Here is a 15,176-nt window from a genome sequence, read left to right on the forward strand (position 1 = left end):
CTCAGGCTATGAGAGGGCTTTATCAAGTTATAGGATCAGAATATCTGTCCATAACTAAATTGGCAACATTACCTCCCAATGGGAAAGTGTTTCAACCATCTAATCCTGATCTTGACTTGGGAAGTAGTAAAATGTGGAAATTCTAGTTAAGGAGTACATATAGAACTACTAGGCAGATGATTAGTATACACTTGGGAGGCAGTTTGAAGTAGTACCATTACATAAAGATCTACAAGGGAAGGGTGTTCACACTGCATGGGAGATAGTCAAGGAGTATCTGGAGAACGCAATATAACACTGTATACCCAAGGTCAGAAGAGTAAATCAGGTGGGAATTAGATGGATGAGTAGTATTATTAGGCATGAGCTATAAACAAAGAAAATGTTATGAATGGCATATAAGGAGAAAGATGACCAGAATGGTAAAGAAGGCAAAATCAGATTTCAGATTATGAAAAGAAAATAGATTAGTCAAAAGGCAAAAGGAAATCCCAAAGAGTTCTTTTTTGTTATGTGGAGAGTTGGAGGAAGAATCAGTATGGAAGGATAACTTTAATGATGCAAATAGCAGAAGTAACAGACACAGACAAATTTGTTGAGTTACTTAGTTATCTTTTTACAAGGATATATCATCAAAGTGAAGATACTGTTATGACAGAAGTGAGGTGAATATGAAAACAGAAATTGAAGAATTGAAGGTGCTTAGTATATTGCAGAATCTGAATGCAAATACAACTGTGGGATTAGATGGTATATTGGTTCACGTTTTCTGAGAATGTGCCAAGGGAAATGCTGATGCCTTTGACTATGCTGTTTAAGTTTCAGATCTGGCAATGTCCCAAGAGAGTGGAAGGAGGGCAAAATAATTCCTTTGCATAAAGGAAGGTCTAAGTCTGTGGTAGCAAATTATAGAACAACTTATCTCAGGAGTCGTGGTAAAAATATTGGAAAAGTTGGGTCAAAAAGAGAATTCAGGAATGGGTGGATAAGAATATGATACTCTATGAAAGGCAGCATAGCTTTGTGAAGGATTGGTCATGCCTTATTATCTACTACTTTTTTATAATAGAGTGTCAGCTGAGTTGGATAAAGCAAATGGCTACATGATGATAGTACTGGATTTTGCAAAAGCATTTGACAGGATATTACATGGAATTCTGTTATGCAAACTGCAACAAACAGGGATAAATATGAAACTGGCGATATGGATAAAAGGGTGACTGATGCACATATACCAAAAAGTAGTATATGGAGAAGCAGAATCCAGATGACTGCAGTGTGCCACAGGGCTCTGCGCTTGGACCAATGCTGTTCAATTTGTACATAAATGATATAGGAAATAATTTGAAGGGAGATATTCAGTTATTTGCTGATGCAAGGTTGGGTAGTGTAATATTAATCATTTCAGTAAAATTATGGAGACTACAACTCTGGCAGGAATAATTACTTTAATTTCTCAATGTTTTGACTTTCATATTAAGGTCATCATCTGGAATATACACACACACACAAGAAAACTGTATATAGGAAATTAGTGGTGATGCAAGTTTTTCATGTAGTACTACCATATTGTGTACGCCCCTTGAGGGTACATGTTCAGGAATTTGATGATGATGAGATTACAAAGTGCGCACCACATTGAGGGAACTGTACTTCAATAAATGGATAAAGTCAGGAATCAGGGGGTATAGTAGATAGAGAGCTGAAGTTTGGAAGGCATATTACTACTTTAGCAATATGGCTGTTAAATTATTTAAGGAATTTACAATGTAAACTGGAATATTAATTAAAAGAAACTTTAATACATACCTCCTATATTTCGGCAATGCCACATTGCCATCTTCATGGGAACATACAACTATGACATGTGCATGCAGGCACTACAAAAAGCAAATGAGGCAGAAGAGAGAAAACTACTGTTGTTCCTAGAGTCCTAAAGATATCCTCTAGAGGACTATAATGGGTTGTCTTGGCTGTTGGGCCACAGTTCTCAAGATGCATGCTTCCCAAATTTGAGGCAGTCTCATGCACCCAAATTTGTTGAGGTTTGGAAAGTTTTTTTAGAGCTGAGGCTGATTCCATGAACAATCTTTCATATTTAAATTTGCTGTAGTGTATTAAAGTGGCTTTCTTTCAACATATTCTGTGGCAGATATCCAGAGCATGGCGAAACCAGATGTAGCCTTTGTGTTCTGAAATCCTGACATTTGCTGTCCTGCCTGTTTGGCCAAAGTAGGACAGCTGCAAGGGACCTGGTATACCCCAGGTAGGTCTAGGAGAAGTGGCTGGTCTTTGATGGAGCAGATAAGGGATGCCAATTTCTTATATGGTTTGTAACAAGAAGTCAGGTCATATTTTTTTAAGATTTTGGTTAACTTTTCAGAGGTGCCCCAGATATAAAGGAATAGTGATGGATTGAGTGTAATCTTTGTTATGAGGGGGGGGGGGGAGAGGCAGATTGTAATTAACTAGTTTTAATATTTTTTGGAGATTGTAGACAGTGGCTAATCAAGTGTTCACAATGTGGTTTAGCTCAGTGGTTTGGGCATTGTCATCTCAACAGATTAATTTTGCCCTATTATATAGTGTTTTTATAACCCCATATTGTTGTGAGAGGAGGGGGAAATTGCTGATGAATGTAGATTGGTCTACCTACCTAATTACCTCCCCATTGAGTATAATCCCACTAGCTCCCAAATTAGAACACTCCAAAGGCTCCTTAAGAAGGGCACTTCTTGGCCTGTGGAAGTTACCAACAACTGCCTGTATGGATAGGTTTTCTGTAAACAGAGAAAGCCAAGGATCATCAATCTGGTGAGTGAAAACTTGAAAAAGGACTCTACCACCAAGTAGAGTCCTTTTTCACAATTTCACCATAGCTCCTAAGAAAATACCGGCCGAAGAAATAATGATTCAGATAGAACGTGGTATTGCAACCTTCCAAACCATATCGCCAACAATATCAGATTGGATGTAGCTGGTGTTCTCACCAAAGCAAGACCACCAAAAACCAACCTATCCGAAGGAGAATATAAAGCTCTACAAGAAATGACCAAAGCAGATAAGGGAAATGCCACTCTGGTTCTCAACCAAACCGACTACACAGGTAAGCTTAACGCTTTATTGTTAGATTGGTCTACCTACCTAACTACCTCCCCATTGAGTATAATCCCACTAGCTCCCAAATTAGAACACTCCAAAGGCTCCTTAAGAAGGGCACTTCTTGGCCTGTGGAAGTTACCAACAAACTAAAACCTTTTAACTCTAAGCCCCCACTGAATATATGGACTTCCAAAAATACACAAACAAAATGTGCCATCACGTCCCATAGTGGATGGCACAGATTCCTCCACATACAAATTAGCCAAAGCGCTCACACCATACTGGCAACACACCATCACACATAAAAAACAGCCCACTTCAAAGCCAAAGCCAGGATAGAAAACCTCTCACTCCAACATACTGACATAATGGTCAGTTTTGACGTCTCCTCCCTATTCACAAATGTCCCACTCAAGGAAACCTTAGAGCTCATCCAAGCGAAATTTCCTCCCAATATCTCAACCCTATTTTAGTTCACAATGAACTCAGGCTATTTCGTTTGGCAAGGAAAATTCTACAAACTGATAGAGGGGACAGCCATGGGTTCACCACTCTCCCCCACCCCTGGCCAACTTCTTTATGGAGACTTCTGAAACCTTAAACTCAGCCCCGCAAAAACTCACTGTTTGGCTTTGCTATGTTGATGATGTGTTCACTATTTGGCCACATGGCTCAGATACATTCCACTCCTTCTTAACACACTTAAAGAACCAGAATCCAGTTCACCTTTGAAAAAGAGAAAAACAACAGTCTCCCTTTCCTAGCCACTCCAATCACTTGCCAGCCTGATGGATCCTTGATCATACACAAATTTGGGTGCATGAGACTGTCCCAAATTTGGGAAGCTTGCATCTTGAGAACTTCAGCCTAACAGCCAAGACAACCGATTATAGTCTGCTAAGGGACACCTTTAGGACTCTAGGAACAACAGTATAATAAATTTAGTTTAATCCATTATCCAAGTGTGAGCAAACAAAGTTTGCACCTGAAAGTATCTTCAGGACTAGGGTAAAGTGGTACAACACCAGCAACTCTTTGCAAAGGTGGGGCAAGCTACCAACACTTCTATCTCAGTATCTCCCATAATGCAAAACACATCTCCTTGCGGATATGTATAATGTTATGCATTAAGGGAAGGGCCACTACCCAGACTAGTTTCAACCTTTATTGAGGTCTCTTCAGTGGCAGCCAGGCCCAAGTGGAGACACCAGGCAGAAGCATTAGCAAGGTCATCTCTACTTATAGGAGTTGCCAACTGGTGTGCCACCTTTTTAATAAATTACTCTGGATTTAGAGAAAGATGTTGAAAGTTTATTTTTCACTTGGTTAGACTATAATAAATTTAGTTTAATCCTTTATCCAAGTGTGAGCAAACAAAGTTTGCACCTGAAAGTATCTTCAGGACTGGGGTAAAGTGGTACAACACCAGGCAACTCCTTGCAAAGGTGGAGCAAGCTGCCAACACTTCTATCTCAGTATCTCCCATAATGCAAAGCACATCTTGCGGATATGTATAATGTTATGCATTAAGGGAAGGGCCACTACCCAGACTAGTTTCGACCTTTATTGAGGTCTCTTCAGTGGCAGCCAGGCCCAAGTGGAGACACCAGGCAGAAGCATTAGCAAGTTCATCTCTACTTGGATAAAGGATTAAACTAAATTGATTATAGTCTAACCAAGTGAAAAATAAACTTTCAACATCTTTCTCTAAATACAGAGTAATTTATTAAAAAAGGGTGGCACACCATTTGGCAACTCCTATAGGTAGAGATGACCTGCTAATGCTTCTGCCTGGTATCTCAACTTGGGCCTGGCTCCCACTGAAGAGACCTCAATAAAGGTCGAAACTAGTCTGGGAAGTGGCCCTTCCCTTAATGCATAACATTAGACATATCCGCAAGGAGATGTGTTTTGCATTATGGGAGATACTGAGATAGGGGTGATAGTAGCTTGCTCCACCTTTGCTAGGAGTCGCCCTGGTGTTGTACCACCTTACCCCAGTCCTGAAGATACTTTCAGGCGCAAACTTTGTTTGCTCACACTTGGATAAAGGATTAAACTAAATTTATTATAGTCTAACCAAGTGAAAAATAAACTTTCAGGAACAACTGTAGTTTTCTCTCTTCTGCCTCATTTGCTTTTTGTAGTGCCTGTGTGCATGTGTCATAGTTGTATGTTCCCATGAAGATGGCAATGTGATATTGCTGAAATATAGGAGGTATTTATTAATGTTTCTTTTAATTAATATTCCAGTTTACGTTGTAAATTCCATAAATAATTTAACAGTCATGTGTTACAAATCTAAAAACCTACCTACAAGAATAGCAATATGCCTCTTCAGGATAGCTCACAGGAATACTTAGTTACTGAATAATACACTAACAAGGCAGAGATAAGAGTTATCATCTCTCTTTATAAAACACTGATATGACCACATCTGGATTATTGTGCTTTGGTGTGGTCAACTGGATATCTTGAGGATGAGGAAGTGGTGGAGAGGATTCAGAGGTAAGCAACCAAGATAATCAAGTGGCTTGTTCCGTATGAGGATAGATTGAGGGTGTGTGGACTGCAGAATTGGATTGATAAAAAAAAAATTGCAAAAAAAAGGGATATGACAGAAACATTTAAGTTAATTAAAGCATTTTATAGGACTGACACATGGAAAATGATTCAGCACTCGGCTAGAGGGAGACAGAAAAGAGTGGTTAGTATGGATGTGAGGAATAGGTTTTTTTGCTTGAATAGTGATCAATGAATGGAATGAGTTGCCTGAGTCAGTTGTGAGTGCTTTGTCTATTAATGTTCTCAAGGAGAGGTATAATAGATAGTGTGTTGATAGTTTGGATATCCCCCATGTCTTAGGACTCCATGGAGGTGCAGGTGCAATAATAATAATAAATAATGAAGTAATGTCGAAGTTGACCATGATGTCACACTCTGGAAGGATTAGATTTTTCATTAATGTTTAAAAGGGAAGAAAATTTTTAATAAATAATGTACAGTTGCTTTTGGCAGGAGAGGAGGGAGAGAATGATGTGAACAAATGTTTGGCCATTTTGCAGGAGGACTACCTATGCTGTCAACTATTGGAGAAAGTGGGGGAATTATGCATGTAAATTTTTAGGACCCCCAAATATCTGAGGTAGTCTGAAATAAGGTTTTGATAATTTGGGGGGGGGGGGGGGGGGGGCAGGATGTAACTTTTTGAGATTAGTGGTAAAGGATCCATTCCAGAATCTGATATGTAGAGGAATTTTTAAGAAGACTGCTCATTTTAATCTATGTGGTTCATTCCAGGTGAATTTTCCCTTTGATTATACATTCTCTCATTTGTCCTATAAAGGAAAACTATTAACCTTTTATAGTACTAACATTTATTTATATGGGAAGTTGCTCTTGAGAGGTTTGAATTTAGGCAGAATTCCAGCTATGTCCAAATGACGTGGTCAGAATTCTGTTGTTAGCCACTGTGGGTGGCTAACAACAGAATACATACCACATTCCATGCAAGCCATTATTTCTAAAACTGGTACTTTCTTAGGAGTAATGGCAAAACTATGACCTTGACTTTGTTCTAGAGAATTGACCATATGAGGATAGTCTGAAAAATTCTTGGCCTAACAATGAAAAAAACAAATTTATAATTTCAAAATTATTTTTATTTTTCAACATAATCTCCATTAAGACTAATACATTTATTCCAGCGATGCTCCAGCACCATTATCCCATCCCTGTAGTGGTTCTCAGTAAGATCTGTAAAATACCCCTCTACAGCTGCAATCACCTCGATTCGAAGAAAAACACCAACCAGCAAGGAAGAGTTTTAGTTCTGGAAAGAGATAGAAGTGAGAGGGAACCAAATCTGGGGATAGGATGGATGTTCTACAATTCATAGTGCAGATCCCTTAATTTTCCCATCGCCAAAACACTTTTGTAGGCAGGTGCATTGTCCTGATCAAAGATGATTTTTTTCTTCTGCAAAAGGGGTCCTTTCTCGCAAATTTTTTCGTCTAGTCTGGTTAGAAGTTCAGAATAATATTCCCTGGTTATTGTTTTACTCTTTTCAAGATAATTAATAAACAATGCCTTTAGCATCCTAAGACACCGATGCCATGACATTTTCCTGCTGATTGAACCGACTGTCTTCTTTGGCACTGAACAACTGGCTTCTGTCCACTGTTTTAACTGCTGTTTGGATTCTGGTGGGTAATGGTGAATCCAAGTCTCATCCATAGTAATAAATCGATGCATAAAATCAGTTTTATTCTTGTTAAAATGCTCCAAGCACTGTTCATATTTTCATGTGAATGCATTTTTGGTCTGATCATTTTTTTTCATTTGCAATTCTTCGTGCAAAATATATCCTACGCATTCTTTTGAAATGCCTATAGTCTCACCAATTTCAAGCACTGTGCCTCACCAGTCATTAAATACCATATCAGGCACTTGATCGATGATTTCTGGTGTTGTTACACTTTTTGGACATCCTTCACATGGATCATTCTTCAAGGCCAGTGCGGCCATGTTTAAACTCTGCAGACCATTTCTTAATTGTCAAAAACAAAGGAGAAGAGTGCTCATAAACTTTTATGAACTTGGAATGAATTTCTTTTACAAAGAATTTTATAACTTCACGATACTCAATTTTATCCATTTCAAGGGATACAGACAAGACTTTTTGCTTCTGACAGCTGTATAAAACAAACTACTTGATAGAATGACTTGTAATTTCACATTGATGCTTATAACAGATGTATCAACTTAGAAAAAAAAAATCTTGCCAATAGTATTGCCTTCAATACTCGAGGCCAAGAACTTTTCAGACCACCCTGTGTGTGTGTGTGTGTGTGTGTGTGTGTGTGTGTGTGTGTGTGTGTGTGTGTGTTGGTGGGTGTGTTTGTGTGGTGATCCCAGACAAGATATCAAAGGACCTATAAGCACATTAGTGCTGCGTGTGGGGTTAGATATATTTGGCATGTGCTGAATTTGCAACATTTTATAGATGAGCATAGTCTATCATAAAATACACCTCAGTGAACATGTAACAATACTGATAAAAAGTATTGAAAATGAAGTATATTTTAATGTGTTTATTTACAATCATAAAATCCTTAATTTTTTTTTTTTTTTTAATGTGAATCACAACTATGAAAGGTCTGTGAACATATAGTGCATTAGTATTGCAGTCAGATCAAGGGTTAGTTAATTGAGAAACACAGCTGAACATGTAACGTTTTCAAGCAACTTCAGGCCTCCTATAAGCAGGACAGCAGTCACACAGAGCAATGAAATTCATTTACCTACTATAGAAATTCCCAAAGATTCATGCCCATAGTGGGATCTGAACTCACAGCCTATTGTCTGGAGATCAGAGATATATCGACTTAAACAAGAGAACCTGGCAATGATATAATAACTTGCTAAACACATAATATTTCAATTAATGGTCTCAGAATATGTATTTCACCAATCACTTTGTGATAATCTTACTAAATAAATGACATGAATCAAAACAGAAGAGTAAAAAAAAAAAAAACTAACTTACTGATAAAGCCTTTAATGCCCAGTGATTCAATTTCACTATATACCAATAAACGACTGTAAGTTTCGACTAAAGCAGGAGCAAGAGATAGAGATGACTTTGTTTGTGCCAACTTCATAACATGGGTTACAATATTGTGAATGAGGCTTAAAATAAATAAGAAAAAAAGAAAAGAAAAAAAAACTAAGAATGTGATGGATGCACTTTTTTTTTTTAAAAAAAATCAGTTTCTAAATTGTTATTGACTTTGAATCTTTCAAAGTCAATAACACTATTTTCTGCAAAAAATTAGTTTAGATTTTACTAAGGATACTTGTTAGCAACAAATAAAAAAAAAGACTAAGAATTCCAATTGAAAATGGACTATGATTAAAAATTTCTGCAAATTTTTAAAGACAAAAAGTAAGAATGAAGAGTGAACAGTTATTAAAAATTTGTTACAATGGTAAAGCTGATTACTTTCATAAGGCTATAAGAAAGATCCATTACTAAATCACTTAAGGAATTGATAATGTAGATACGAATATAAATTAAATTACACTTTAATAAATATTTCCGATATTTAGGCAACGTCATGATGCCATCTTCAAAAGGACCTTACAAAAAAAGCACGTGCAGGTAGGCACTACAACAGTAACTGAGAATGAAGTGATTCTTGTAGAGAGGCTTATACACTGGTTAGACATGATAATAGACTAGAAATATAAATTAAATAAACTTCAGTATATACTTTCCGATATTTCGGCAAACGTCACAATGCCATCTTCTTGGGAACTTAATACAAAGACAAGTGCACGCAAGTACTACATAACAGCAAATGAAAACAGAAGCTAGGAAGCTACCATGCCAGGGGGCACCATCAGGACATTAGGAAAACGGTAGCTTCCTAGCTTCTGTTCTCATTTGCTGTTATGTAGTACTTGCGTGCACTTGTCTTTGTGTTAAGTTCCCAAGAAGATGGCATTGTGACGTTTTCCGAAATATCGGAAAGTATATATTAAAGTTTATTTAATTTATTTTTCTAGTCTACGCTGTCAATTCCTTAATTATTAGTTATCATGAGAATGAAGTGATGAAGCTATTGTTCTCCTATAAGTCCTGATGGTGCCCTCTAGCGGTCTAAGTAGGTGTTCTTGGCTGTTGGGCTGAAGGTCTACTGATGTAAGCCATCCAAATTTGGGGCAGTCTCATACGACCAAATTTGTTGAGTTTGGGAGTTTCTTAGGGCTGAGGCTGATTCCATAAATAGTCTTTCCGTATTCTGTGGCGTGTATCCAGAGCATGGTCTGCAAGACCAGCATGGCTTACTTTTGAAAACGGATGTAGTCCTTGTGTTCAGAAATTCTGATATTTGCTGTCCTGCCTGTTTGGCCAACGTAAGACAGTTTGCAGCTGCAAGGGACCTAGTATACACCAGGTAGGTCTAGGGGAAGTGGTTGGTCTTTAGTGGAGAGGATAAGGGATGCCAATTTTCTGTATGGTCTATAACAGGAGGTCAAGTCATGTTTTTTAAGATTTAGGTAATTTTTTCCGAGGTGCCTTGGATGTAGGGAATAGTGATGGATTTAGAGTAATCCTTGTTGTGGAGGGGAGAGGGGATTTGTAGGTTTCAATATTTTTTGGGGGGTAGCCATTGGCTGAGAAAGTGTTGAGGATGCGATTTAGTTCAGTTTTTAGGGAATCATCATTTGAACAGATAAGTTTAGCTCTGTTGTGTAGTGTCTTAATGACTCTATATTGTTGCGAGGAGGGGTGGTGGGATTTTTGGTGAATGTATCTGCCTGTATGGGTGGGTTTTCTATAAACTGAGAAAACCAAGGTTCCATCAGACTGGGGGGTGAGGAATAATAAAGAAATAGTTATCACCAAAGCAGATAAGGGAAATGCAACTGTAGTATTTAATCAAAAATACTACATGTAAGCTTAATGCTCTTCTATTACATCGGGCTACTTACCTCCCTATCGAATACAATCCCACCAACTCACAAATCAGAAAACTTCACAGGCTCCTTAAGAAAGTCACTTCTTGGTCTATAGAATTTACCAACAGATTAAAGCCGTTTAACTCTATAACCCCCCCCCCCCTTATTTATGGACTTCCAAACATACATAAAGAAAATGTGACATTACGTCCCATAGTGGATGGTATTGATTCCCCCACATACAAATTAGCTAAACATTTGGCCAAAGCGCTCACACACTATACTGGCAACACACCATCACACATAAAAAAAACAGTTCAAAGCCTGCATAGAAAACCTTGCACTCCAACATATTGACATAATGGCCAGCTTTGACATCTCCTCCTTATTCACAAATGCCCCACTCAAGGAAACTTTAGAGCTAATCCAAGCTAAATTTCTCCTAATTTCTCATCCCTTTCAGTTCACAATGAACTCAGGCTATTTCGTTTGGCAGGGAAAATTCTACAAAAAAAAATAGAGGGAACAGCCATGGGTTCACCACTTTCCCCACCCTTGGCCAATTTCTTTATGGAGACCTTTGAAGAAAAAGCCTTAGTCTCTGCCCCACAAAAACTAACCATATGGCTTCGCTACATTGATGATGTGTTCGCTATTTGGCCACATGACTGATACACTCCTCTCCTTCTTAACACACTTAAACAACCAACACTCCAGAATCAAGTTCACCCTGGAAAAAGAGGAAAACAACAGCCTCCCTTTCCTAGACACACTAGTCACCCGCCGGCCTGATGGAACCTTGGTTTTCTCAGTTTATAGAAAACCCACCCATACAGGCAGGTACATTCACCAACAATCCCCCCCCCCCCCTGCCACAACAATATGGAGTGGTGAAAATACTATAAAAACAGGGCTAAACTAATCTGTTCTAACAAAAATCACATCCTCAACACTTTTTCAGCCAATGGCTACCCCCCCTCCCCAAAAAAATATTGAAACCTACAAACCACAACCCCCCCCCCCCTTCCACAACAAGGATTACTCTAAATCAATCACCATTCCCTACATCCAAGGCACCTCGGAAAAAAATTACCAAAATCTAAAAAAAATGACTTGACCTCCTGTTAGAGATCATACAGAAAGTTGGCATCCCTTATCCACTCCACTAAAGACCCCTAGACCTACCTGGTATATACCAGGTCCCTTGCAACTCTAAACTGTCTTACGCTGGCCAAACAGGCAGGACAGCAAATATCAGAATTTCTGAACACAAGGACTACATCCGTTTTCACAAGTAAGCCATGCTGGTCTTGCAGACCATGCTCTGGATACACAACACAGAACACGGTGGAAGAAAGCTACAGTAATACACCATAGCAAATACAAATTCGAAAGACTATTTATGGAATCAGCCTCAGCCCTAAATAACTCTCCAAACCTCAACAAATTTGGTTGTATGAGACTGCCCCAAATTTGGGAGACTTACATCAGCAGACCTTCAGCCCAATGGCCAAGAACACCTACTTAGCCCACCTAGAGGACACCATCAGGACTTTTAGGAGAACAATAGCTTCATCACTTCATTCTCAGTTACTGTGTTGTAGTGCCTACATGCACATGCCTTTTTTTTGTAAGTTCCTTTTGAATATGGCAATGTGACGCCGTCGAAATATCGGAAATATTTATTAAAGTGTAATTTAATTTATATTCGTATCTACATTGTCAATTCCTTAAGTGATTTAGTAATGTGTAACCAACGTATAAGCCTGTCTATGAGAAAGATCCATTATAGGTATGATTCTAATTGCTGACTAGAATCAATGGATATTAGTCTTCTGGATTTTTTTTATGTGCCTTCCATCAATGAAAAGTTGTAAACTTATAGTATCATGGGTGACTAAAGATAGTTTTTAATATTTTTATTAATTTTTATAATTTTTTTTTTTACCTGATCTGGGGGAGACCACACTCCTACCAGGTCCCCCCTGGTAGCAGATGGAGGAAACCCAAATAGGTTGCTCTGAAGAAAGAATAAAGAGCTGTGGACCAAAGGATGTAGCAGAGGCATGGCAAGCTGGCTACATTATTATGCCAGTAACTTCCATAAGCTGGAGTAAGTCTACAGACTGAACCGAGATAGTGCTACTGCATATGGGACAGCTGACACAGCTACTCAAAAACCACATAGAGTAGGTGAGAAATCAGCAATGTGGTCAGCCAAGGACATGAAACATATAGCCATCCTCAAAATAAGATCATTATGCCAACCTGGAAAACTGCAATTATTCCAGAAAAATTTAAAAAGACTGAAATGTTTAGGTTTATCAGAGACACGTTGGTGAGGAGATGGATTTAACAGAAGGAAGACTAAACTTCTCAGGAAGAAAAGATAGTATACACAGAGAAGGAGTTGCATTATTAATTGAGAATAAACTTACACACTCAGTAATTGAAATAAAACCAGTATCTCCTAGAATAATCACAGCCAAACTTCAAGCAAAAGAAAAAGGTCAAACAATTAAAATAATCCAAATATATGCACCAAACAGAAACCATTCAGAGGAAGAAATAGAAAATTTCCATGAAGAATTACAACAGGAAACAGATAATTCCAAAAATAGAGAACTCATGGTAGTGATAAGAGATTTTAAAGCTAAAATAGGACAGTTCACAGCAGACAAAAAAGATGTGATGGGGAAATTTGGATAAGGAGAACAATTACTCCACTTCTGTAAAGCAAATACAACACCCTAATAATAAATATACATGGACATCCTCAGATAGTAATATAAAGAACTACATAGACTATATCATAATAAACAAACAATGGAAAAGATCAGTAAACAATGTATAAACATTAAGAAGCTTTGATTTTGATACTGACCACGAAATATTAACTGCCAAAGTGAAGATAAAATTCAACAGGAAAAACAATATCAGAAAAGAAGAAAACATTAACCTATCAAAACTAAAAGATAGCTCAAGCAGAAGTCGATCTTTAGAACACATGTGGTTGAAATTAAAACCCTCCATCTTCCAGAACAGTGATAAATACTGGGAAGAAGGAAAAGAAACAGTGTTATCAATTGCAAAAGACACTCTAGGTACCAAACCCAAAATAAACAAACAGTGGATAACTCAAGAAATCCTAGCTACAACAGAAGAAAAAAGAGAGGCCAAGATACTTGTAAACCAACAAAACAATGAAGAGAATAGAGAAAAATACAGAGCACTAAAAAATAAAGTTGATAACCTGTGCAAAAAAGCCAAAGAAAAATGGTTAGAAGAAAAAGCTAAGAAATGCCAAAAAACATACCAACAAAACAACCTAAAAGTCTTCCATGATACTATAAGAGAAATTAAGGAATTCTCAGCAAAAGCAGTAACAATGATAAACAACAAGATGACTGAAACTGGGAATATTGAAGATATAAGAAAAATATGGTCAAACCATTTTAAGACTATCTTTCACCAAGGAAACAAAACTACAGTGCCAACAATAGAAGAAAATAATGACCACCCAAAAATTTTACAAGAAGTTAGATACACAATAAAACAGATGAAAAATAACACAGCACCAGGCATTGATACTATCCCTACTGAACTGTGGTCATATGGAGACAGCACATCAATAGAATATTTAACAACCCTATTCAATAAAATATTACAAACAAGAGAGATTCCAGATGACTGGAGAACTGGAAAGATCATCCCAATATACAAGAAAGAAGACAAAAGAGATTGCAGAAATTACTGACCAATCAATTTACTCTCCCATGCCTATAAAAAATTTGTAAGAATTATACAAAATAAATTAAAAAAACACCTATGAAGAATTGATAGGCATAGAACAAGCTGGTTTCCGAGCAAACTATTCGACAATAGATCAGATTTTCACATTGCACCAACTAGCAGAGCTCAGCTGGGAAGACCATAAAGAACTATATTGTTGTTTTGTGGACTTTAAAAAAGCTTTCGATAGCATCAACAGAGAAATCCTTCTTAAAGTCCTACTAGAAAAAGCAATAGACAAATATATAACACAGTTTCTGATAAAATATTACTCTAAGACAAATGCAGAGAAGGCAATAGACAATGAGCCTGGAATCAATGTCAATGGTTTAAACATGAATAATATCAAATATGCAGATGATCCCGTCCTTATTGCAAGAATCCCAAATGAACTAAAAAGGCTGATAAACAAACTAAACGAAACCTGTAAAACACATGACATGGCAATAAATATACAAAAGACAAAAGTGATGAAAATAGGGAGGAACAGAACTACCATCTCAGCCACCCTAAATGGAGAACAAACAGAACAAGTCAACAACTTCATATATCTTGGATCAAAACTAACAGAAGCAATAGATGAACTTGAAACAATCAAACACAGTATAGCGATAGGATGGACCATCATAGGAAAATTACAGAAAATCTGGAAAACAAACAAGATATCTAAGGAAGCCAAAATCAAATTATATGAATCAATAATTACATCAACAGTCATCTATGGAGCAGAAGCATGGACAGTTAAGAAAAGAGAAGAGAAAAAACTACTGGCATTCGAAATGCTTAAGAAAAATAAATAGAACAAGTTGGATATA

General features: G+C 37.5%; 1 protein-coding gene across 1 annotated transcript in view; it reads right to left on the reverse strand.

Annotated features, from left to right (window-relative positions):
• Positions 1-15,176, reverse strand: part of MED23 (mediator complex subunit 23) — a 435,475-nt gene that overhangs the window by 225,101 nt on the left and 195,198 nt on the right. Inside the window, exon 15 of the mRNA XM_090410280.1 lies at positions 8,651-8,793. Within this exon, the coding sequence (XP_090266406.1) occupies positions 8,651-8,793 (143 nt within the window). The remainder of the gene's footprint in view (positions 1-8,650; positions 8,794-15,176) is intronic.

This window comes from Typopeltis vanoorti, chromosome 20 (assembly GCF_054136105.1).
Source record: "Typopeltis vanoorti isolate ZY-2024b chromosome 20, IOZ_Tvanoo_1.0, whole genome shotgun sequence".
NCBI lineage: Eukaryota > Metazoa > Arthropoda > Arachnida > Uropygi > Thelyphonidae > Typopeltis > Typopeltis vanoorti.